At 45.1% G+C, this 20,571-nt stretch overlaps 2 protein-coding genes and 1 non-coding gene across 39 annotated transcripts in view; all 3 read left to right on the top strand.

Annotated features, from left to right (window-relative positions):
- The window catches only part of UBAP2L (ubiquitin associated protein 2 like), a 49,198-nt gene extending 32,592 nt beyond the window's left edge, over window positions 1-16,606 (top strand). For 8 of the 35 annotated variants that reach the window (XM_047784501.1, XM_047784506.1, XM_047784504.1 and 5 more), the window contains 11 exons: window positions 338-527; window positions 1,245-1,299; window positions 1,715-1,889; window positions 2,483-2,555; window positions 3,611-3,806; window positions 3,899-3,987; window positions 6,022-6,075; window positions 6,728-6,809; window positions 7,549-7,766; window positions 8,134-8,239; window positions 9,843-10,242. In XM_047784501.1, the coding sequence (XP_047640457.1) occupies window positions 338-527; window positions 1,245-1,299; window positions 1,715-1,889; window positions 2,483-2,555; window positions 3,611-3,806; window positions 3,899-3,987; window positions 6,022-6,075; window positions 6,728-6,809; window positions 7,549-7,766; window positions 8,134-8,239; window positions 9,843-9,892 (1,288 nt within the window). In that variant the 3' untranslated portion in view covers window positions 9,893-10,242. Of the gene's footprint in view, window positions 1-337; window positions 528-1,244; window positions 1,300-1,714; window positions 1,890-2,482; window positions 2,556-3,610; window positions 3,807-3,898; window positions 3,988-6,021; window positions 6,076-6,727; window positions 6,810-7,548; window positions 7,767-8,133; window positions 8,240-9,842; window positions 10,243-13,093; window positions 13,162-14,112; window positions 14,311-14,725; window positions 14,777-15,617; window positions 16,259-16,285 lie in introns of those variants that run through there. The other 27 variants (XM_047784492.1, XM_047784495.1, XM_047784496.1 and 24 more) reach the window with 13 other exon arrangements.
- On the top strand, window positions 6,510-6,645 carry LOC125130167 (small nucleolar RNA SNORA58). Its single transcript, XR_007135667.1, has one exon. It is a non-coding gene; the product is annotated as a small nucleolar RNA SNORA58 (small nucleolar RNA).
- A 143-nt stretch (window positions 16,607-16,749) lies between the features above and the next one.
- Window positions 16,750-20,146, top strand: HAX1 (HCLS1 associated protein X-1). 3 transcript variants are annotated; one of them, XM_047784507.1, is made up of 7 exons: window positions 16,750-17,594; window positions 18,110-18,366; window positions 18,520-18,731; window positions 19,202-19,253; window positions 19,382-19,488; window positions 19,605-19,695; window positions 19,886-20,146. In XM_047784507.1, exons 1-7 carry the CDS (start codon window positions 17,542-17,544, stop codon window positions 19,969-19,971), a joined length of 858 nt encoding a protein of 285 aa, XP_047640463.1. In that variant the 5' UTR covers window positions 16,750-17,541; the 3' UTR covers window positions 19,972-20,146. The 3 variants fall into 3 exon arrangements, with proteins under 3 accessions (XP_047640463.1, XP_047640465.1, XP_047640464.1); XM_047784508.1 differs by having other exon boundaries at window positions 16,854-17,594; window positions 18,544-18,731; XM_047784509.1 differs by lacking the exon at window positions 19,886-20,146 and having other exon boundaries at window positions 19,590-19,685.
- The last annotated feature ends 425 nt before the right edge of the window (window positions 20,147-20,571 follow it).

The raw sequence follows: 20,571 nt of genomic DNA, 5'->3' as shown, positions 1-20,571 counted from the left end.
TGATGGTATCAGAGGAACCAAGAGAAATGAATCCTTTCTACTGACTGTCTTCTAATAACAGCAGAGTGTAGGGGAGCGAGAATTATTTCTCTTCCTTTAAGAGACTGAAAATGGTTTAAACTTCATTCTTAGCTCAGATCCCTGACTGTGTAGGATATGGAAATTCATTCCTAATGTTGTCAGGAAAAAATTATGGTAGTTTCTTAAATTGTTGCTAGAATTTTTCTTTTTGATTGTAAACAATTTACTTTAGTAGTAGATCTCCACTGTTTCTTTAGTATCAGTGGAGATGTGTTCTATTCGTTTCTCTGAGATTTTCCTTTTCCATTTTTCACAGTGAATCTTCATCTACAATTTCATCTAACCAGAGTCAGGAGTCTGGTTATCAGAGTGGCCCAATTCAGTCAACAACCTATACCTCCCAAAATAATGCTCAGGGCCCTCTATATGAACAGAGATCCACACAGACTCGGCGGTACCCCAGCTCCATCTCTTCATCACCCCAAAAGGACCTGACTCAGGCAAAGGTATTGCCTTCACAAGCCCTTGGGCATTGGTTAGGAGAATAGTGGACAAAGTCCCTTAAATATCAGTGTTTTCCTTCTTAACAAATGGTACTAAGATATCTCTGAAGTTCTGGTTGAGAAGCTGAATCACGTTTTTGTGGTAGGTGAAATAAAAGTTCTTTTCAGTAAGCTTGGAGACGTAGAGCCCAGAAGATCATGCTTTTTGTACTTAAGGTTCATTCTTTCTAGTAGAGTCAGTCTCATGAACCTGTTTTCTGTTCTTGGAAGATCTAATTTATAGACTTGTGAATGCATATCAGTAGACCTCGCCTTGCTGTGTCTTGGCTTGGTGAGGGGGACAGCATATGCCAGAGGCAATGTGGAGTGACTGTCAGATGCAGCCATCAGAATAGGTGATTTGGCTGAACTGTCATACTCCCACATCCTCCACCAGGGATCACTGGATTTGGACCTTTCCTGCGTCTGTTTTGGGTTTGGGATCTCTTCAGCAGTTTGGGTGCTGCCTTCTCTTGCCTTGGGTCACACAGGGTTGGTATATTTTATTTTTGTTTTTCTTAATTTTTGTTAACTTTGGAATAGTCTGCATTATGTTAATCCTTTCATTAACTGAATTTCTATGAAAGGTTTGTTGACAGAAAGTAAGTTGAGGTCAGTGTGCAACTTGACCTGTTCACTTGATTTTGTCTATTTCTTACTCTTTGTTTTGTTTTGTACCAGAATGGCTTCAGTTCTGTGCAGGCCACGCAGTTACAGACCACGCAATCTGTTGAAGGTGAGGGTTCTCCAGGTTTTTTTCCTCTCACTTGTAGTGTTTCTCCTTCCCTTTCAGTATTTTTGCATTTCTGAGATTGTCGTGAAAAGAACCCCCGCCTCAATGATTAAAACTACTGGTTATAGTCTTAGCTTCTTTCTTTCTACTTTGTTGTTTAATCTCAAAGTTATATGTTTAAGGTTTTTGTCTTAAAAACAGTGATAATCCCCCTGATTCCCTTTATTGGACAAATGAGAGCAGTGTTATGAAATGCTTATTAGAATTTGAAAAAAAAGATTGTGCCTAAATGAAAGTGGTCCATTACTAAGTAACTCACACTCTTGTCTTTGGGACAGCCTAGGACTGGCATCACCTCTTAACATCTTGTAGATACTCCCTTTCCTCTCATGAGGTGAATTCTTTTAATTTTTTCCAGGTGCTACAGGCTCTGCAGTGAAATCTGACTCACCTTCCACTTCTAGCATCCCCCCTCTCAGTGAAACGGTATCTGCAGCTTCGTTACTGACGACAACCAATCAGCACTCATCCTCCTTGGGTGGCTTGAGCCACAATGAGGAGATTCCAAATACTACCACCACACAACACAGCAGGTGATTTGGGGTGAGGATGGAGGTTTAGCACAGACCTCTCTGGTTCTGTTCTAGTATCTCTGCCTGGCAGAGACCATATTAGCTAAATGGATGACCTAAAGCTATGGGAAGTAAAGTCAGAGGGGTCTTTTTTTTTTTCCCTTTTCCAACATCTATTCTTTTTTTTTTTTTTTTTTTGGTCTTTTCTAGGGGTGCACCTGTGGCATATAGAGGTTCCCAGGCCAGGGGTCTAATCAGAGCTGTAGCCCCTGGCCTACACCAGGGCCACAGCAACACCAGATCTGAGCCGCGCCTGCGACCTACACCATAGCTCACGGCAACACTGGATCCTTAACCTGCTGAGTGAGGCCAGGGATTGAACCCTCAGCCTCATGGTTCCTAGTTGGATTTGTTAACCACTGAGCCACGAACTCCTCAACATCTATTCTTGCTTTAACTGCTCACTACCCCTGGCTGGCCACTGTTTTTACCATATGATATCAGATCTCCTTAGTCCCATATTCTGCCTTATTTCTTTGCCTATGTTCTTGACCGAAGCTCCAGGTCGGATAACCATAGCATTATGGCTGATGGCAACCTCTTTTTCCTTATAGCACGTTATCTACTCAGCAGAATACCCTTTCATCATCAACATCTTCTGGGCGCACTTCGACATCCACTCTTTTGGTAAGTGTGATGCTGTAATAGAGGAAGTGTGATTTTCTTACACTTAAAACTATCTAGCTGTAAGATTCTCCAAAGAAGGGACTCTTGAAAATTTCTTTATGAGGTGGCAAAAATGATAGTTGATCTCAGGTTACCGGAAGTGGGTAAAAGGATGTTTGAAGCCAAGAGAGGCAGAAGAATCCAAAAATTGCAGAGCTTTGGACCAGTTCTCAAAGCCCTGAAAGTGACTTTGCTCAATGTGGGTTTTTTTGTTTGTTTTTTTCAACAGTGAAACTGAGTGAGACCTGATATGCTATGATACATTCTTTAAGAACATCCTTTCTGACTGATAAAGCCATTCTCATTCATTGGTCTGGGGTATGCCAAACACGAGTCCTGAAAATAATTAGTGTAAGTCTAGGCATCACATGAAAGTGGAGGCCAGTTGAGAACTTTTGTTCAAACAGTTTCACTGTTGTGATTTATAACAACTATTTATGGAATTAAGCTGAGATGGTAAGGAAGAAAACAACTTCAAAAGGACCCGTTCTGGGCCACGCTATCTGGCTTGTCAAAATCCTGGGGCAAGGTAATGAGGGCTAAGGCTTTCTTAGGATTCTCTCTTTCCTCAAGTATATTATTTCAGGTTTAAATTCATGAGAACTTGTACTTTTTTCTAGCCCTTGAACTGGTCTGTTTTCTGAAGTAGTGAAGAGTGTGGGAGTGAAGTCTTTGATGTATTTCTCAGACCTAATCTCTCTCTTACTTCCTCATTGGCCAGCCAGTGTTAGTTTCTGGGGAGTTTTCCCCCACTTGCTTTGCCACCTTTTTCAGCAGGGTGATAACGTGCACTGGGTCTGTTGTTACCATCCTTCCCAGATGAATCTTGGGGACTATGTAGCTGGATAATATTTAGTAACTGCTAAATATTTTGGCAAAGGGCACCTGGTATCCTGCCTCAGCCTTTTTAACTGAGAACTTGATGTGATGTAATTGATGGATGGGCTTATCTTTCCTGCCCTGTTGTACTAATTGCTGTCTCCTCTTCCTCTCTCCCGCTGCTCCCTCCTTTGAAGCACACAAGCGTGGAGAGTGAGGCGAATCTCCATTCTTCCTCCAGCACTTTCTCCACCACATCCAGCACAGTCTCTGCACCTCCCCCAGTGGTCAGTGTCTCCTCCAGTCTCAATAGTGGCAGTAGCCTGGGCCTCAGCCTAGGCAGCAACTCTACCGTCACAGCCTCCACTCGAAGCTCAGTTGCTACGACTTCAGGTAGCCCTGTGTGGAAGGTGGATCAAATTCCTTTGGGACGGAGGAACAAAGTAATTCTGTGACAGGATAAAAATACAGTTTTTCTCTTTTAGGAAAAGCTCCTCCCAACCTCCCTCCTGGGGTCCCGCCGTTGTTGCCTAATCCATATATTATGGCTCCTGGGCTGTTACATGCCTACCCGGTAAGTGAGACTGAAGTGTCTTCTCCAAAAGAAGAAGATGGTGTGGCTGTTCTTTATAGCTCTGGCTTCTGGTGGAAGACTATAATTAATAAATAATGAGTAGTAAATCAGTGATTGTTGCATGTAAGCAAACAAGTTTTTAATCTTTGTAGTTTTGGGGAGAAACTTTTTTAAAAAAAGAAGGACCAGAGCTAGATTGGTCTCTCTATTGTGTTATTTTCTCTGCATGAAACACAAATTCTGGGCCTCAGAAGCCAAAGACCAGAGTGTCTAACTGGAATCCCTTTCAGTTTCTTAGAGAATTATTTTCTCTAGCTGGATTGATTCCTTATCTCTAGGGGTCTGTGCAGGCTCTGACCTATCACAGTAGAGTTCCCTGAGTTAGTCTGGGATTATTTTTGAATAGATAACTTAGAGTAGTAGCTTTTTGCTCTGTTGTGTTTTCTATCAGCTTCACATATTCAGTGTCTGGTAAGATGAAGGGTATTTATTTAAAATTAAAAAACAAAACAAAACACTTGTTCTTGCCTTCAGAGTCTACAAGAATGTCATACAAATGAAACATCCAATAGCACTTTCTTTTTTTATTTTATTTTTAATTATCTTTAGGGCCGTACCTGCGGCATGTGGAGGTTCCCAGGCTAGGAGTCCAATAAGAGTTACAGCCGCCGGCCTGTACCACAGCCACAGCAACACAGGATCCGAGCTGCATCTATAACACTGGGTCCTTAACCCACTGAGCAAGGCCAGGGATTGAACCCACAACCTCATGATTCCTGGTCGGATTAGTTTGCACTGTGCCACAACAGGAACTCCCAATAGCACTTTAAAAATAGTAACACACAGGTGTGTTCCAATTTCAGCCCAGCAGTAACGAACCCCACTAATATCCATGAAAACTCTGCTTCGATGCCTTTCCTTACTCGGTGGAGGATCTGGTGTTGTCATGAGCTGTGGTTCAGGTTGCAGATGTGGCTTGGATATGGTGCGGCTGTGGCATAGGCCCACAGCTATAGCTCTGATTCAGCACCTAGCCTGGGAACTTTTGCAAGTACTTCTCTAAAAAGACCCCCCCCCCCCAAAAAAAGAAAAAAAAAAGGCAATACACTACCTTAGTTACCCAGACATTAGAGGAGAGAGTAGGGTAAAATGTTAATCCTCTGTGAAGGAGATAAATTTTTTTTTCTTTTTTTTTTTTAATGGCTGCACCCTCGGCGTATGGAAGTTCCCAGGCTAGGGGTGAATATTAGCTACAGCTTCTGGCCTATACCGCAGCCACAGTAATGGGGGATCTGAGCCGCATCTGCAACCTACACCACAGCTCAGGGCAGTGCTGGATCCTTAACCCAATGATCGAGGCCAGGGATCGAACCTACAACCTCATGGTTCCTAGTAGGACTCTTTTCCACTGTGCCACAATGGGAGCTTCCAAAGGAGATAAAAATTTTTTTTTTTTTTGGCCATTTCTTGGGCCTCTCCCTCGGCATATGGAAGTTCCCAGGCTAGGGATGTAATCAGAGCTGTAGCTGCTGGCCTATGCCAGAGCCACAGCAACGCAGGATCCGAGCCATGTCTGCAACCTACACCACAGCTCACGGCAATGCCGGATCTTTTATCCCACTGAGCAAGGCCAGGGATCGAACCTGAAACCTCATGGTTCCTAGCTGGATTCGCTAACCACTGAGCCACGACGGGAACTCCCAAAGAAGATAAATTTTAAGCCATGTTTTAAAAGCTATAGGAAACAGACTGGTAGAACAAAGCAAGCTATTCATGTATGACTTGTGACTTGTGTGTACCCTGTTGCTACACAGAGGCCAGTTAGTTGAATATGTAGGTTAAAGAAAGCTTCAAGACCTTCCATGACATGTAATCTCTTTGTACTTCTTAAAAATGAAGGAAATAATCTATGATCTCTTTTTCTTTAGAATGAGGGTGAATGTTCTTTTGGTTTATCTTGTCTCTAAGCTCCTTGGTTTGCTACCATCATGATCAGTCCCCATTTAATACTCTTAACATATTTGTGTCTTTTAGCCACAAGTATATGGTTATGATGACTTGCAGATGCTTCAGACAAGATTTCCATTGGTGAGTATGTATTTATAGAGCTTAGGAAAAGGAATGGATCTTAAAATTAAAGTTTGAGTTATTCCAGATATTAGGTTGATAAGTCACAGACTTGGCTCTTTCCTAGCCAATATCTCCATACACATACTTTGATTTAAGATACATTAGAACGTAGGGGCCTAGAGGCTGCTTCTAACAGAAGGTAACATGTTTGTTTGTTTTTGTTTTTTGTTTTTTTAATCAGACTTGTGGCATCTTTGAAGTAAACACATTGTAGTCTGATCTATAGCTCAGAGTACTCTGGAGCTTTTAGAATGCTTCCTGTATGTCTTAAATACTTTGATGAATTCTAGAAAGGAAGCTCTGTTTTCTCGGTAGTAGTAGATTTTTAGGGATAATATCTAGAGGTTTGAGAATGTTATTGGTACTGATGGACTTTTGAAGTGTTTTCCAGTGGGCATACCCGTAGACCTTGCCTGACTGTGCCCATGGCCAGGCAGGGGGGACAGTGTATGCAAGAGTCACTAGGAGTTTGTGCTAGCTCTACCCAGCTTAATCAGTGGCTGGATAAATTGCAATACTCCAACATTGTCCTGCTTCTAACCCTGTACCACATGTCCTCATGCTGGGAAGTAAGTGACATTGAGTCTCTGCTCTGTTATTTTTCTTGTAGGATTACTACAGCATCCCATTTCCCACCCCCACCACTCCGCTGACTGGGAGGGATGGTAGCCTGGCCAGCAACCCTTATTCTGGTAGGACTGGATGGGGCTGAATAAAGGGAAACTGTGTTGGCATTTGTGGCAGAAACCTGTTAGTAGAGGGAAGGGATCCAGTTCTCCCCTTAAGATCTTTGGCAGAAGTACAGAATGGATTGATAGACTCAGAATCCTGCTAAAGATGGGCATGTGGCAACTTTGGTTCTCATCCCACTTTCTGTTGTCTCCCTGTGATTCCAGACGATGTCTTGACTTCTCTCAGCTATTCTCCAGCTCTTTCCCAGAAGTATTGTGGTCAAACTGGCCTTCCTCTACTCATCTCTGCTCCTGCTTCCTAGTCAAATGGCCATCTCATTGCCTTGCTCAGCCATGGACCTTCTTTTTTTTTTTGGTCTGACCTGTTGTCTTTATTGACCTATCATTGTTTTTCAAGTCCAGTATGGAGTGTTCCTCATGAAGGGGAATTGGAGAGGAAAAGAGGGTGGGGTGGGGAAGAGATGAAAGAACATGGGTGGGCAGAGAAAACATACAGAAGCTTTATTCTGGGAGCCTGTCTCTGCCACAGCATTGCACAGTCATGCAGTGTTAGTCCTTGACTAACTATGCTGAGTATGTGCTGAGCAATGCTAAAGGGAGCCACGAAGACATATAATTCAAAGAATTGAACTTACCAGTCTTTGAAGGCACTCCTGGAATCATGTGAGATCAGAAGAGATAATTCTACGTTAGCCTGGGGAGTGATAGAGGCAGGTACATTTAATCTCTCCTGTCACAGGTGACCTCACAAAGTTTGGCCGTGGGGATGCCTCCTCCCCAGCCCCGGCCACAACCTTGGCCCAACCCCAACAGAACCAGACGCAGACTCACCACACCACGCAGCAGACATTCCTGAACCCGGCGCTGCCTCCTGGCTACAGTTACACCAGCCTGCCATACTACACAGGGGTTCCGGGCCTCCCCAGCACCTTCCAGTATGGGCCTGCTGTGTTCCCTGTAAGTACTTGGCCTGGGTCTTTGCTTGTGGTGAAGAATCCTAACCTTGGACACTGTCCTAGTTGCTTTCAAGGCTAAATGACTTGTTAACAATGAATGAGGAGGAACAGTTTTCACCTCTGGCCTGGGAGAGGGAGTGCGGCTGGAATTGGTGGTATAGGGATTCTAGAATTAGCTAAAGGGGGAATGTGATCCTATATAGCTTTGCTTCCCTCAGACTGTCATTCATTCCCTGAGCCCATTTCACTAAGCAATCTGAACAGCCTACATCAGAATGGGTAGGTGTCTGAATGCTCAATCTCTGGAGTAGGACAGGTAGGTACTCTGCTGCTGTTTCACCATAGTTCTGGCGTTTTTTGCTCTTCAGGTGGCTCCTACCTCTTCCAAGCAGCATGGTGTGAATGTCAGTGTGAATGCATCAGCCACCCCTTTCCAACAGCCAAGCGGATATGGGTCTCATGGATACAACACTGGTAAGCTCACCTTGACCCTGGCCATCATCGGTGCCTGTGGGACGTGATTAAATGAGTTTCCGGGAGGAAGGTTTGGTGCTTGAGGAAAAAGGGTTGGTGTGGGTATTCTGCTGCTCCATGTATGATTGTTAATGTTTGACTGACTTAGGTATCTGAGCAGCACCAACAGAGGACCTTAAAACTAGAACATGTGTCCAGTTCATGATGGAAATGCCCTGGGGCACGAGTTGGCTATTAGAATATGTTGGCTGGCCTAAACTTTGGGTGGGAAGCAAGAGGCCCCAAGATTTTACTGAGATGTCAGCAGAGGCAAATATTAACATCTAAGTACTGATAGTAAAATAGGGGATGTATGCACTGAATAGAAGCGTTAAATGGGTTCTTAGCTATCATGCTACGGTAGGTTTGGCTTAGATCTCTTTGATGGAGTTCCTGTCATGGCTCAATGGTAACGGACCCATCTAGTATCCACGAAGACCTGGATTCGATCCCTGGCCTCGCTCAGTGGGTTAAGTTGCTGCGAGCTGCGGTGTGGGCCAGCATCTGTATCTCCAATTCAACCCCTTGCCTGGGAACCTCCATATGCTGCCAGTGGGGCCTTTAAAAAAAGAAAGAAAGAAAGCCAAAAACCAAATCTCTTTGTAGTACTATTTTTCTCATGTGGCCCCTTTTTATTCCCTAGCTAGAGGGCCTAAGATGAGAGAAAGGAGGAGGGCATGACTGCTGTTTAATAGGGGGAGGGTTGGACCTTAAGGTTCCTTCATCTGTGTCGCTGGTCTCTTTGTAAAATGTGTTTGCACATCTGATGGCAGGGAGGGAAATAGGGAAATCCTTTGATGGGGGCTGACCAAAAAGATACTTAGCTTATCCTTTGCTCCCATACCTGTCGCCTATTCCCCATTTTTGGAGAAGAGGGAGTAAGAAAGAGTCTGAATAAAACAGTTCCGTCTACTTTTTTCAGGGCCTTGTTGAGGTATGTGGGGAGGAGGTGGTCGCTACTACTTAGAGTTGGGGTTGAGGGTTGTCCTTTAAAATTCTCAGCTCAATTAGGGTTTCATGGTGATTTGGATGGAGCTGTGTCTGTGCTCTTTACCTTTGTATAAGCTCCAGGTAGTTAAAATTGTCTAAGGTTTTTAGTAATTGGGAAACTCTGAGCTGAGCTAAGAGGGCACTAGGTCTGGGAACTAACAACCAGGTGGAGGTTTGAATTGTGTTGTATGACTTAAGAGTGGGTCAAAATTCAAACTAAAGGGATCCTGAAATACCGCATTGAGATTTAATAATACCTAGACTCCTTGTGGCTAAGGACCCCCTCTCACTATGCAAGGTCCACCCTCATCCTTGGTGGGGAGGATTATAAGCTTTTGACTTGGAGTAGCACTCTTCTGAGAATATGAGATTTAGGGCTTAGCTGGGCCAGGTTCAAGAATTTTAAGAGGTTAGATGACTGGTAATGTAAGAGAATGACGCACCTGATTTTGGAGCCTCACACCTCCCTTAAGATTTCAGAAATCTCCTATAACAGCCCTTTTGAGAACCCCTAGTTGCCAACCCCTCATCAACCTCTAAATTCATTTATTTTTATGTATTTGATTCCTTTTAGGAAGAAAATATCCACCCCCTTACAAGCATTTCTGGACGGCAGAGAGCTAATTTGGCCCAAGGCTGGGGGCTGTGTTTTGTGTGTGTGTATAAATTTGCACTGAAGTCTTGTTTCAGAAACCAGACCACTGAGGAGAGCCTGCCGAGCTGTGGCCATGGCCTGCGTGGCTTGGGGAAATGAGTTGGTGGATACCTTCTGGGCTTTTGAACTTGCCCTTCCCCCATTTCCTCTCCCCCATATGTCTGACCCTGTCTTACCCATTTTGAATCCAAGCGGTGCAGCACCTCCGAAGCATCAATGCACACACCTGCTGTTGCTTTTGATTTCTGGAAGGCATGTAGTTTCAACTTGTAACAAAATATTTGTAGTCTTCAATAAACTGTGGTATTTCTTTAGCTAACTCTGGCGTTCTTTCCGTGCATGTCTTTCTGGACACTAGGAGCCAATGTTGTGCTGTGGTTGAAGGGTGGAGGGTGGCTTTTTCAATCAAATCCCAGCATAGCCAAAGGACTTTGAACTTTTCATATGATGATTTTATTAAGGTGGGGGATGGGAAGCGGCCTCAGTTCCCAGCCTGTTGATAGGTTGGTAAAGAAAGCTCTTTGTAGAAAATCTCCGATTCTCCATGCTTATTATAGCTCTTTACTTTTCCACTTAGATCTTCCCCCTTGTCTCTGACATAAGCAGAGGGGAAAGGACAAAAAAGGTTGTGTCACGTCATTGTGAAAGAGATGGTGTTCAGAGCTGTTGTTAGGGGAGTATCTTCCAAGGCTTAATTTCCACATCCGGTTTCCAAAGGCCAAGTGGCGGTTGAGATCTGATAAAGTCTTTAGTGACCAGCTAGTTGATGACTCAGGCTGTGGAAACTGTTCTAGCCTGGAACATTGTTCTTAGTCCCTCGATGGCTTTTCAGGGATTGTGGATTAGTCGTTTTGCACTTGTGGGTGTAGCCAAGAATGTGTAGGAGAGGTTTGGTTAGACATCTCCTTGACTGTGGAAATTCTCATTCCCTCTCAATCCAGTTGCCCTACACCTTCAGGCTTTTGTTCATAAGAGTTAACTTGAACATTGAGAACTCCATCTTTGATTAATTGGAATCCCAGACATTTCACTTTCTTTGTATTTGTTCCCAGCCCTCTGAAGTAATTTTGTCCTGTGAGTGTGCCCAACTTTCCCAGGGTCTGCCATTCTGGGAGAGATTGGTTCTTATTTCTCCTCCCTGCTGTCCACACTGTCTTAGTATGATCATCCCTACTTGTGAGGGATAACCAGGGAATGGTGACTTTTGGAACGAAAGCAAGAAAACTCTGTAGTCTGAGCAGCTTTCTAATTACTGGTGAGTAGCAGGTAGGGAAACCAATGCCCATTATCTTCTAGGGTGTCACATACTTAACACGGAGGCCATTAAGGATACTACACGGAACATTCTCTTTTCTCCTGCATTTCCAGTTGTTTCAACCAATAGCTCAATTAAGGCCTCTAGACTAGAAGCTGGTTTTTAGCTAGCCCAGCCTCTGGACGGAGTGAGACCAGAATGGAACCAAATTCCTCCCTACTACCCAGCTTGAGAATCAGCCATTTCTCCCGTTCTGTACAGGATGACCGAAGGGTGTCAGCAAGCTCTGTGAGCCTTTGCAGTAAAAATAAAGATCACCGTCTCTTTTGGTTTCCCTCAAAAATGTTCTATTATGTCTATTAACACCTTATCAACCCTTCCCCACAAACTTCCTCATTAGCTTATCCTTTTCCATAAATGAACTCCTGTTTTAAAGTGATGCCTGTTGCCAGTGGTTTGCCAGATGGGCACCTGGGGGTTGAAAAGGGAGGGCGATAAAAACCTACCCCATTAGTTCTTGTGTGTTGTCCCTTTCTACTTTAGTGCCTTTGGAGTGTAGAGTTGATACTTTGGAGATGGAGAAGTATTTTCTCATGCTTGGTTTCTGTAGGTCTGTTCTTACCCTATTTGGTATTTGCTCATCCCTGGAGCTATATCTGGACTTGTGATGTGGGAGGGTTTTCTAGGGTAAGATAACCCCTTCTATAGAGAAGATTCTAAACTGGCTTTCCAAGGTGGGCTTAGTTTTGAAAGCTGCCTTTGTCTAGGCATTGGGAGGACTTGGGTTCTGGAGTCAAACTCCAAGGAGATTGCTGTTGAATTGTGGGTGACTAGAGGATTCCTCATTTGTGATTTGGTTAGTTCAGTGCTTCTAAAAAAACTCTCATCAAAGTGCTCCTAAAAACAGAACGATCCAAAGACATTTTCTGACTTCTTTCTCGCTTCATGAGAACAAATCTTTTAAATGCATGCTTTAAATTTCTAGTTAAATTATTTTCCTCAAATACTTGAATACAATTTCTCTAGTAAGATGCTTTACATAATGGCTTTTTCCTTGATATCCCAGGAGGTAAATAAAGCATGTGTATTTCAGCTTAAGGAGTACAGATTAGAATGAGGAATCGTACTATTTTGGTTTCCTTAAAATTGTAGTGATGGGAGGGAGTTTTCCAACAAGGAACAGAATAGTTGCTGGAGTATAGACTCTAGCTTTTATCTCATGGAAAGGCTGAAGTTGTAAACTAGAATGACAGTTGGATTTTGTGTTCCACCTAGGCTGTAGGAGATAGCCTACCCCGTCTACCTTCCTTACCCTTCTCTCCTGCCCATGCTTAGTCTTAAATTGCGAAAATGGAAATTCACCTTTGTGTCAGCTCTTTAAAGCATAAATCTGTAACTTAGAAGTGCCAGGACTCCAGGGAAGCCAGACTGAGTAAACTGAGGATGAACGTACGCTGGGGGTTGAATCGGACTGCTCCTCTGCTACTTAACTTATGCTTACCTTATGGAGTATGGATTTTGAGCCCATTGAGAAGCAGGACTGCAGGACTGAGTGACGTTTGGGTTGATTGATTTGCAGTAGATGTTAGAAGTTTAATATATTTCTCTTGGGCTTTGGCAGAGAAGTGTTTTGAAAACCATATGCTAGTGAGTTTTGGCTACATTCCCTAGTCCCCTTGCAAAACAGCACACCTCACCCTCACATAAATATTCAGCACACATCTGGAGGGCAAGAGAACCCTTAGGGAGCCTTTGTGTCATGAGCTCTTATCCCTCAGGACTGACTGGAAGCTGGAAAACCAGACCAAAATTCCCTTGCAGTGCTATAACTAGAAAGGCTGCACACATCACCTCCCAGGGATGGGGCCAGGCAGCTAGTTGAGCTAATCCTCGTATCTGTTTCCTCCTCCCCCAGGTGTATCAGTCACCTCCAGTAACACAGGCGTGCCAGACATCTCGGGTTCTGTGTACTCCAAAACCCAGGTAGGTGCCTGGCTCTGGGTAGAAGTGGAAAAAGAGAGATGGACATAGAGGAGGTGGAATTGGAATGATAGAAGTACAGTGAGCAAGAACAACCCTATGAGAGGTGTCAGGAAACCCTTCCTGCTAGAACATGAGTGGGCTCTAAACTTCAGTTATTGGAGAAGTTTAAATTTAGCCTTCTGGGAAAAAGCAAGAAAATTGTTACAGGAAGGTGAAATGTGGTAAATGGTCATACATCATGGGATGTCCTGTGCAACTGTCCTGGCCCTTTACTTCCCGCTCTCAACCTTTGCATAAATTTCCAAGAAAACAAATATGGAATGAATGGAATGAAGTTTCTTCCATTCTTTCTAAGTATATCTATAACAGAGTGGGAAAGATATAACCCAGTAACTAAAGTAAGGCATCTGAGTTGTCCACAGATTCGTATTATGTTGCTTTTTTCCCCCACCACCGTAAATAATTAAAAATTTGATATAAGGTATCATGAGTTATGGTGGAATGCTCCATGACTGAGACCATTAACACTCAAAATGCCTCCATGTGTATTCATTTCTTCTGAAATATCCAAGGAGTTCTAATTTTTACCCAACTCCGGGGTGTCCTGATTTGTGCTAGGAGTAGTCAACAGATTTCTCCATGTTCATGAATGATGGGTTTTACCGAGTGCTTTCACACTGTCCTCCCATTTGGTCCTTACAGCTGAGAGGTCATTAGCATCCCTGATTTATGTACAAGAAAACCGAGGCTGAGAGATGAGTAGTTTTCTCTGGATGATACAGCTAATTAAAGGGGAGAGCTGAGGCTGAGGCTCAGTATCTGACTTCCTGTGTGTTGGTTCCTTCTCTGACACCATGCTGCTTTCAGAGGGTGGGGAATCTTGGGATCAGAAGTTCCTAGGATTTGTTTGCTGATCCTTTTTACTATCTCTCAACCCATTCTCCTGGATAGCAGTCCTTTGAGAAACAAGGTTTTCATTCCGGTACTCCTGCTGCCTCCTTCAACCTGCCTTCAGCCCTAGGAAGTGGGGGGCCCATCAATCCGGCCACAGCTGCTGCCTACCCACCTGCCCCCTTTATGCACATTCTGACCCCCCATCAGCAGCCGCACTCCCAGATCCTTCACCATCACCTGCAGCAGGATGGCCAGGTAATAGCCCTTCCCCCTCTCTCCTTTCCCTTCCTCTTCCTTCCTATCCCTTGAGACTGCCTCCCTTTTCCTTTTCTTACCCTTCCTCACCACCACCTTCACCCAATCCTCCCCAGCGCCAGCCATGGGCACACAGCACATACAAGACACAAGCGTACATAACACGAGTGGCCGGCAAAGGAGATGTCAGAGAAGGGGCCAGATTGAAACCTTTTTTGCCCAGTCCGTTGGTGCCTTTCTCCTCCACCTCCTCCCATAGCACAGTTGTCCTCCTCCCATCTACCTGGCTCACACCTCCCCTCTTACCTCTCCCAGCCTTCCCCCTTCCCTGACATTATAGCTTTCCCTTCTAATGGTGGAGTTCTATTGTCAAAGTTTGTCCCTTTATTTTCCATATATCCTGGTTCTGCCTCAGCTACCATATTTGCAGATGATTCTCTGTTGCCAGCGCCAGCAGGAGGAGCAGGTAATGAAACTGAATGATGATATGCTTGAACCCACTCCTTTTCAGTCCCCATTTCACCTCCACAGTTCAGGGAACTTGAAAAGATTTCATGGTCACAAATCGGGACACACAAACACAAACACCTTGCTGAGCTCTCTGGCCTCCCGTTCCTCTCTTGTCCTCCCCTCCTCAGTGCCTTCTATTTCTTTCTACCCTTCCCTGACTCTTGAAACACTTGGTTACTGGAATGGAAAGGATTCTTGGGGCAGCATCTGGAGCCTCGGGCCTCAGACTGTGACTTTTGCCTTGTCTGAAATGGGCTCTTGATGTGATGTGGGGGTGGGGGTGGGGAGCCATGGGGTGATGCAAGTGACCTCTCCTCCTCTTGTCATGGGGGCTGTGGAGATGGAGTAAGGGCTTCCTTGCTCCCAAACCTAGCTCTCCAAATTGAAAAGATCAATGAAAGTGAAATTGCCTTGTGAATCACTCATCTCCAAGAGGCCATAATTCTCTCTAGAGAGTAGCCTTTCTTTGGAGCAGGGGAGGATGGATTTGGGGGCGTGGGGAGAAGGTGGAATTGAGAATGAGTAGAACGGATTCACTATCTTGTCTCTAAAAGTATCCTGCCCTCTTTTCATCTTTCCCTTATTTGAAGTTTGAAAGTGCTTTTTTACTTGCCAGAGGTGCTCTAGCTGCTGTGTAAATCAAATTTCCTATGGTTGCAAAAGGATAAGCTTCAGAGTAGCTCTAAGCAAGGGGAATGGGAGAGTAAAACAATTTCCAAATCTCCACCTGAAGATGTCACAAATTTGTCCCACTAACTAGACTTTTCCTCCCCATTCATCCTCCCATTCCCCTGCAGACGGGCAGCGGGCAACGTAGCCAGACCAGCTCCATCCCGCAGAAGCCCCAGACCAACAAGTCTGCCTACAACAGCTACAGCTGGGGGGCCAACTGAGGCCCTGACCCTCTTCTCCCGGTCCCATCTTCTGAGAGGGCTTCTCAGCCTGGCAACTATGGAAACAGCATCAAAGAGAGAAAGGAATGTGGGGGGGTTCCGCTGCCCCCCACACCCAGCGGCCCACCCCATGCCTCAGCTTCATGTCTGTCCCATTCCCATACCATCCCCACTCTGTTGTATGTATTATAGGATTTGTATTTTCTTCTTTTTTTTTTTTTTCCTTTCCTCTCCTCCTCCCCTCTTGCATTCAAGATTATGAAACTTTGCTGTGGGCCCTGCCCTTCCTTCTCCTCCTCCTGTTCACCCTGGTGGTGTGGGTGAGGTGGGGAGGGGGGACCCCCAAATATATATCAGCCCAACAGCCCTAAGTCTCCTCCTTTATTATTAGGAAACAAAACAACAACAACAACAAAAAATGGTGTCATGAACATGAACAGCATTGTCAGATGAATTAGTTGAAGTGTTTTTTTTTTTTGTACTGTGTCTTCAAATTTAATGGATTAATGTGTCTTGTATATATAAAAAGAAAACCTCTACCTTCAGCCTCTGCCCATTCTTGCTCCGTCTAGGATATCCTCAGTCTCGTCGATGACCAGCTTGGTGAATAAGTATTACTGTACCAGCTGGGCCTTCTCTAGCAGGCCCCGAAGGCAGTGGAATAAAATGAAATCTTCGCCCTTTAAGAACTCCGACCTTAATGTGCTAGTATCTTGCCCCTGAGGGGGGTTCCCTTCCGTTCTCCCTTAAGAATTTCACGGCGTGGCCTGGAAAGAATCACTGCAAATCTTCATTTTCTCCAGATCTACAGCAGATTTTAGGCGGTGAAGGGAGTGGGATGGATAGCAGATACTGGGTGGAACGGAAGAGGATTAAATGAAAACTGAAAGAAATGGCTTTGCAGAATCAGTTTAATTAAGATGGGTCCAGGCAAATGAACTGGAAAGAAATGAGGGCAACATGCACTGTTGTTGGCTAGCAAATCTGAAGCAGTAGTTCTTGATGCTTGAGTGCTTTCATTTCACATAACTAATACCCAGCCCCTGAAAAGAAGTCTAGAGTCAGGCCAGGGTTAGGATGGGGGTGGGGTACAGGGAGGCAGAGGCTTTGAAAGTCAAATGATAGGAAAAAGATACTAAAAGCCCTCAATTTTTCCCTCCCAAGAGTTCCCTTGCTCTCTTAGGAAGTCTTTAACCTGCTGGTTGCAGAGCTTGCCTGGAAGAATTAGAGGAATTCTTAACAGCTGGAGAGAGAAGTCCTTGCGTTCCCTGAGTCTTTTTCTTTTACTCAACTCTGGGGAAGTCACTACATTAGAAGGAGCTTGATACAACATTTTGTCCATCCCTCTGGTATCAAACTTAACTGGCTCAGTCAGGAAACAAAACCGAGGTGGGTCCAGGAGGAGTCCATGGGTGTAGTGATCCGGCGGTGAGGGAGGGCTTTGGTCCAGTTCATTTGTGCGGATGGGCTGCCCTCTGGCGGCTGCCTCCGGTGCCATCCGGCGTGAAACCCTTGAGACACCCTGTCGGACCGACCGCATTGGTCGGCAGAAGGAATTGCCTTAGGAGTCAGGTGACTGTTGGAAAACGAAAATTAAGTACACCCGCTCCCTTCACAGGGAACAGGTGGGGTAAAAAACCTTTCGAATTCGATAGGCCTGCCCCGCCCCCCACCTACGCCCTGCTTACGGTCGTTTTACGACAGTGTCCGACCGATCGCAGGCTTGCTTTCAGGCAGCGTGGTCTGACGCTTCGCTCAATTTCCGACAGCGTAGCTTTGGTTTCTCCCCCCGGCTTTGGGGTTGGAAGGTTCGAGTCCCACGACGGGAATGAGCCTCTTTGATCTCTTTCGGGGATTTTTCGGCTTTTCTAGACCTCGGAGGTGAGAATGGGTCCGGGTCAGATAAGGGAGGGGGATCCGCTGAGGGAAGCTTGACCCCTGACACACTGTTTTTGGAAAAACATCCTTTTCCCCACTCATGCAACTTCTGTGGAGAGGGCAGAAGTCACTACATTGAGCACACACCCCGCGGCAGTAACCAAGGCAGTCGTTAAGAGGAGAAACAGGCGCTTAAACGTTTCTCCGTTCTGGGGTGATGCAGCAGGGGCCCAAGTGTGGGGAAGACAATGCAGCTCTGGGGAAGGGGTCAGTGAGCAAGTGAGCGGGACCTTGGGAGAGAGGGGAGGGGTTGGGGAACGCTGAAGAAAAGCTGAGGGGAAATGTTTGGGGGAGGCGAGGACTGGCTTTGATAAAAACAAAGCAGACACGATGCCCAGTTCTCTAACCCTCACTTCAGCTTTCCAGTTTCCTACTCTTGTCCACCTTGTCCCCCATTAGCTGGTTTTGTAGATTAAGTAGTGCCGAAATCTTGGTGGCCAATCTGCATCCATCCCCAGCCACAGAGATCCCTTTTTTGGAGGGATGACTCGCGACGAAGATGAAGATGATGAGGAAGAGGAAGAAGCCACATGGAGCCAGGGGAGCTCGAGGTTTGAAGATCCCCAGCCTCCCGAGGAATTTGGCTTTGGCTTCAGCTTCAGCCCAGGAGGAGGAATGCGTTTCCACGATAATTTCGGCTTCGATGACTTAGTACGGGATTTCAATAATATCTTCAGCGAGATGGGGGCCTGGACCTTGCCTTCCCGTCCTCCTGGTGTGTGGATGTCCCTGGGGGAGAACCTGTGGTTTCTGCTGGGTCGGTGGGTGAAAAAAAGGAGCCTACAGAGAGTAGTTGGGGGGTGGGAAGAGAGAAAATGGATGATTTCAAGATTTAAAAGAGCCCAAGATCTTTCCCTCCCACCCCCAGCATCCACCTGCCACCTTTCTGCAGAACTTCCAGGTCCTGAGTTAGAGACACCTGGTGAGAGACGGCAGGAAGGGCAGACACTTCGGGACTCAATGCTTAAGTATCCAGATAGTCACCAGCCCAGGATCTTTGGTGGGGGTCTGGAGAGTGATGCAAAAACTGAATCCCCCAAACCAGTACCAGACTGGGATTCCCAGAGACCTTTTCATAGGGTGAGTACATCTGGGCCTGCAGTGAGAGCCTGTGGAACAAAACTGCAAAGACTGGAATCTTTATTGGAATCTGACAGATTTGGGTTGGAATCCTAGACCCTCCACATAAGAGTATTTATCTGTTTTCTATATTAAGCTTTTTGTAGGATTTTCTTTGGGGGGGGGGGGTGAGGGGAATGGAAGTTCTTTTTGTTTAAAAAATATATATATTGGTTGAAATGATTCTTGGACAAGGCAGAATTATAGGGGTAGGCTAAAGTATCCGTACAGGGATGCTTTTTGGTAAAGAGTTACATAGAACAGCTAGGAAGGAGGGAGGGGTGAATAAATTAAGCTATTCTGATTGGGATTATTTCTCCTGAGCAAAATAGTTTTGGAACTTGGCAAAACTTTGGGTTCTGTTATCCCCCCCCCCCCCCCCGCAAGTTTCAGATTTATGGTGCCATTTGACCTACTTTGGCTTCTTCTAGTTTGATGATATGTGGCCTGTGACCCCCAGTTCTAGAGCCAGAGAGGATAATGGTGAGTCTGGAGGGAGAGGACATTTACCAGCCCTTTGTTCCCCCTCCCTGAAATTTCTTCCTGCCACACTTGTCCTCTTTCCCTTGGACTCTTTTTATTTTTTCCTGTTTCCTCTCTTGTCCTTCTAGATCTTGATTCCCAGGTTTCCCAGGAGGGCCTTGGCCCAGTTCTGCAACCCCAGCCCAAATCCTATTTCAAGAGCATCTCTGTGACCAAGATCACTAAGCCAGATGGGGTGAGTTGGGAGAGAGGAGTAAAGGGAACTGTGGTCAAGAATATTCTGGAAATCGGGATCTATGTAAAGAAACCAGTGAACTCAGCTTTAGTGATGTACAGGACATGTCCTTGTAGACAGTAGAGGAGCGCCGGACTGTGGTGGACAGTGAGGGCCGGAAAGAGACCACAGTAACCCATCAAGAGGCAGGTGACAGTCCTAGAGATGGTAAGTGAAGAGTATGAATCAAAGGGGTCCATCTCTTAATTCTTTGGGAAAGGGAAACCCTTACTCTCCTATGCTTTAATATTATTCCTATCAGGGAAACCCTTACTCTCCTATGCTTTAATATTATTCCTATCTTATGCGGCTGCCCAGTCTCTTTCACTTAGCCTATGTGTGTCACTTTTTTCCTTAGGTCCAGAATCAGCAACACCTCCATCCCTGGATGATGCCTTTTCCATCCTGGATTTGTTCCTAGGACGTTGGTTCCGGCCCCGGTAGCCTTGTGAACCCTCACAGGCCTTTAGGTTCTTTCTCTCTCCCACCCTTTGCCTGCTGTCAGTGGGCTTAGTTCTTCTCCTGCCACCTCAGGGCCTTGCGTGTGTGGAACAGTGAATTGGGGGTATGTTAGTATGTCACTCACCCTAATGACCAATAAAACCTTTATTTATGCTAATCCCTTGGCACTGGTTTTGTCAAGGTTCTTCTACTTTCTTATACTGTCCAGTACTTCTGAAACTTAACTTGGCCCTCAAGAACTTACTTGTTAATTTTTTGTTCCACTTCCAAAACCTGATTTTGATAAGGGTCAAGTATTAGTAAAAAACTATTTTCCTTATGAAGATAACTAGTGATAATTCCGGGAAAATTGCTCCATGAGGATGGATCAGATTGAAAAAACGGAAGTGTGTGTGTGGAAGTATAGGTGAATAACTACTTCTGTAGGTGTGGGATTTCTATGATTGGATAGTTCATGAGATAATTCAAGGAAGTTGAACAAGTAATTTTTTTCTGTACTGGCTGTTTTAATTTTTTTTGTATATGTTAGTAAAAATACAGCTAGTAAATATTGGTCTCTTCAACAAGTGGTGGTGGGAAAGC

The sequence above is a fragment of the Phacochoerus africanus genome, chromosome 6 (genome assembly GCF_016906955.1).
Source record: "Phacochoerus africanus isolate WHEZ1 chromosome 6, ROS_Pafr_v1, whole genome shotgun sequence".
Classification (NCBI taxonomy): domain Eukaryota; kingdom Metazoa; phylum Chordata; class Mammalia; order Artiodactyla; family Suidae; genus Phacochoerus; species Phacochoerus africanus.
This window is presented reverse-complemented; position numbering and strand designations above follow the sequence as displayed.

Bases quoted from the DNA above. Each gene is read 5' to 3' on its own strand.
- HAX1 (XM_047784507.1), top strand. From the start codon at position 17,542: ATGAGCCTCTTTGATCTCTTTCGGGGATTTTTCGGCTTTTCTAGACCT. The intron at 18,367-18,519 runs GTGTGTGGATGT...TCCCACCCCCAG, and splicing joins CTTGCCTTCCCGTCCTCCTG to CATCCACCTGCCACCTTTCT. The intron at 18,732-19,201 runs GTGAGTACATCT...GGCTTCTTCTAG, and splicing joins CCCAGAGACCTTTTCATAGG to TTTGATGATATGTGGCCTGT.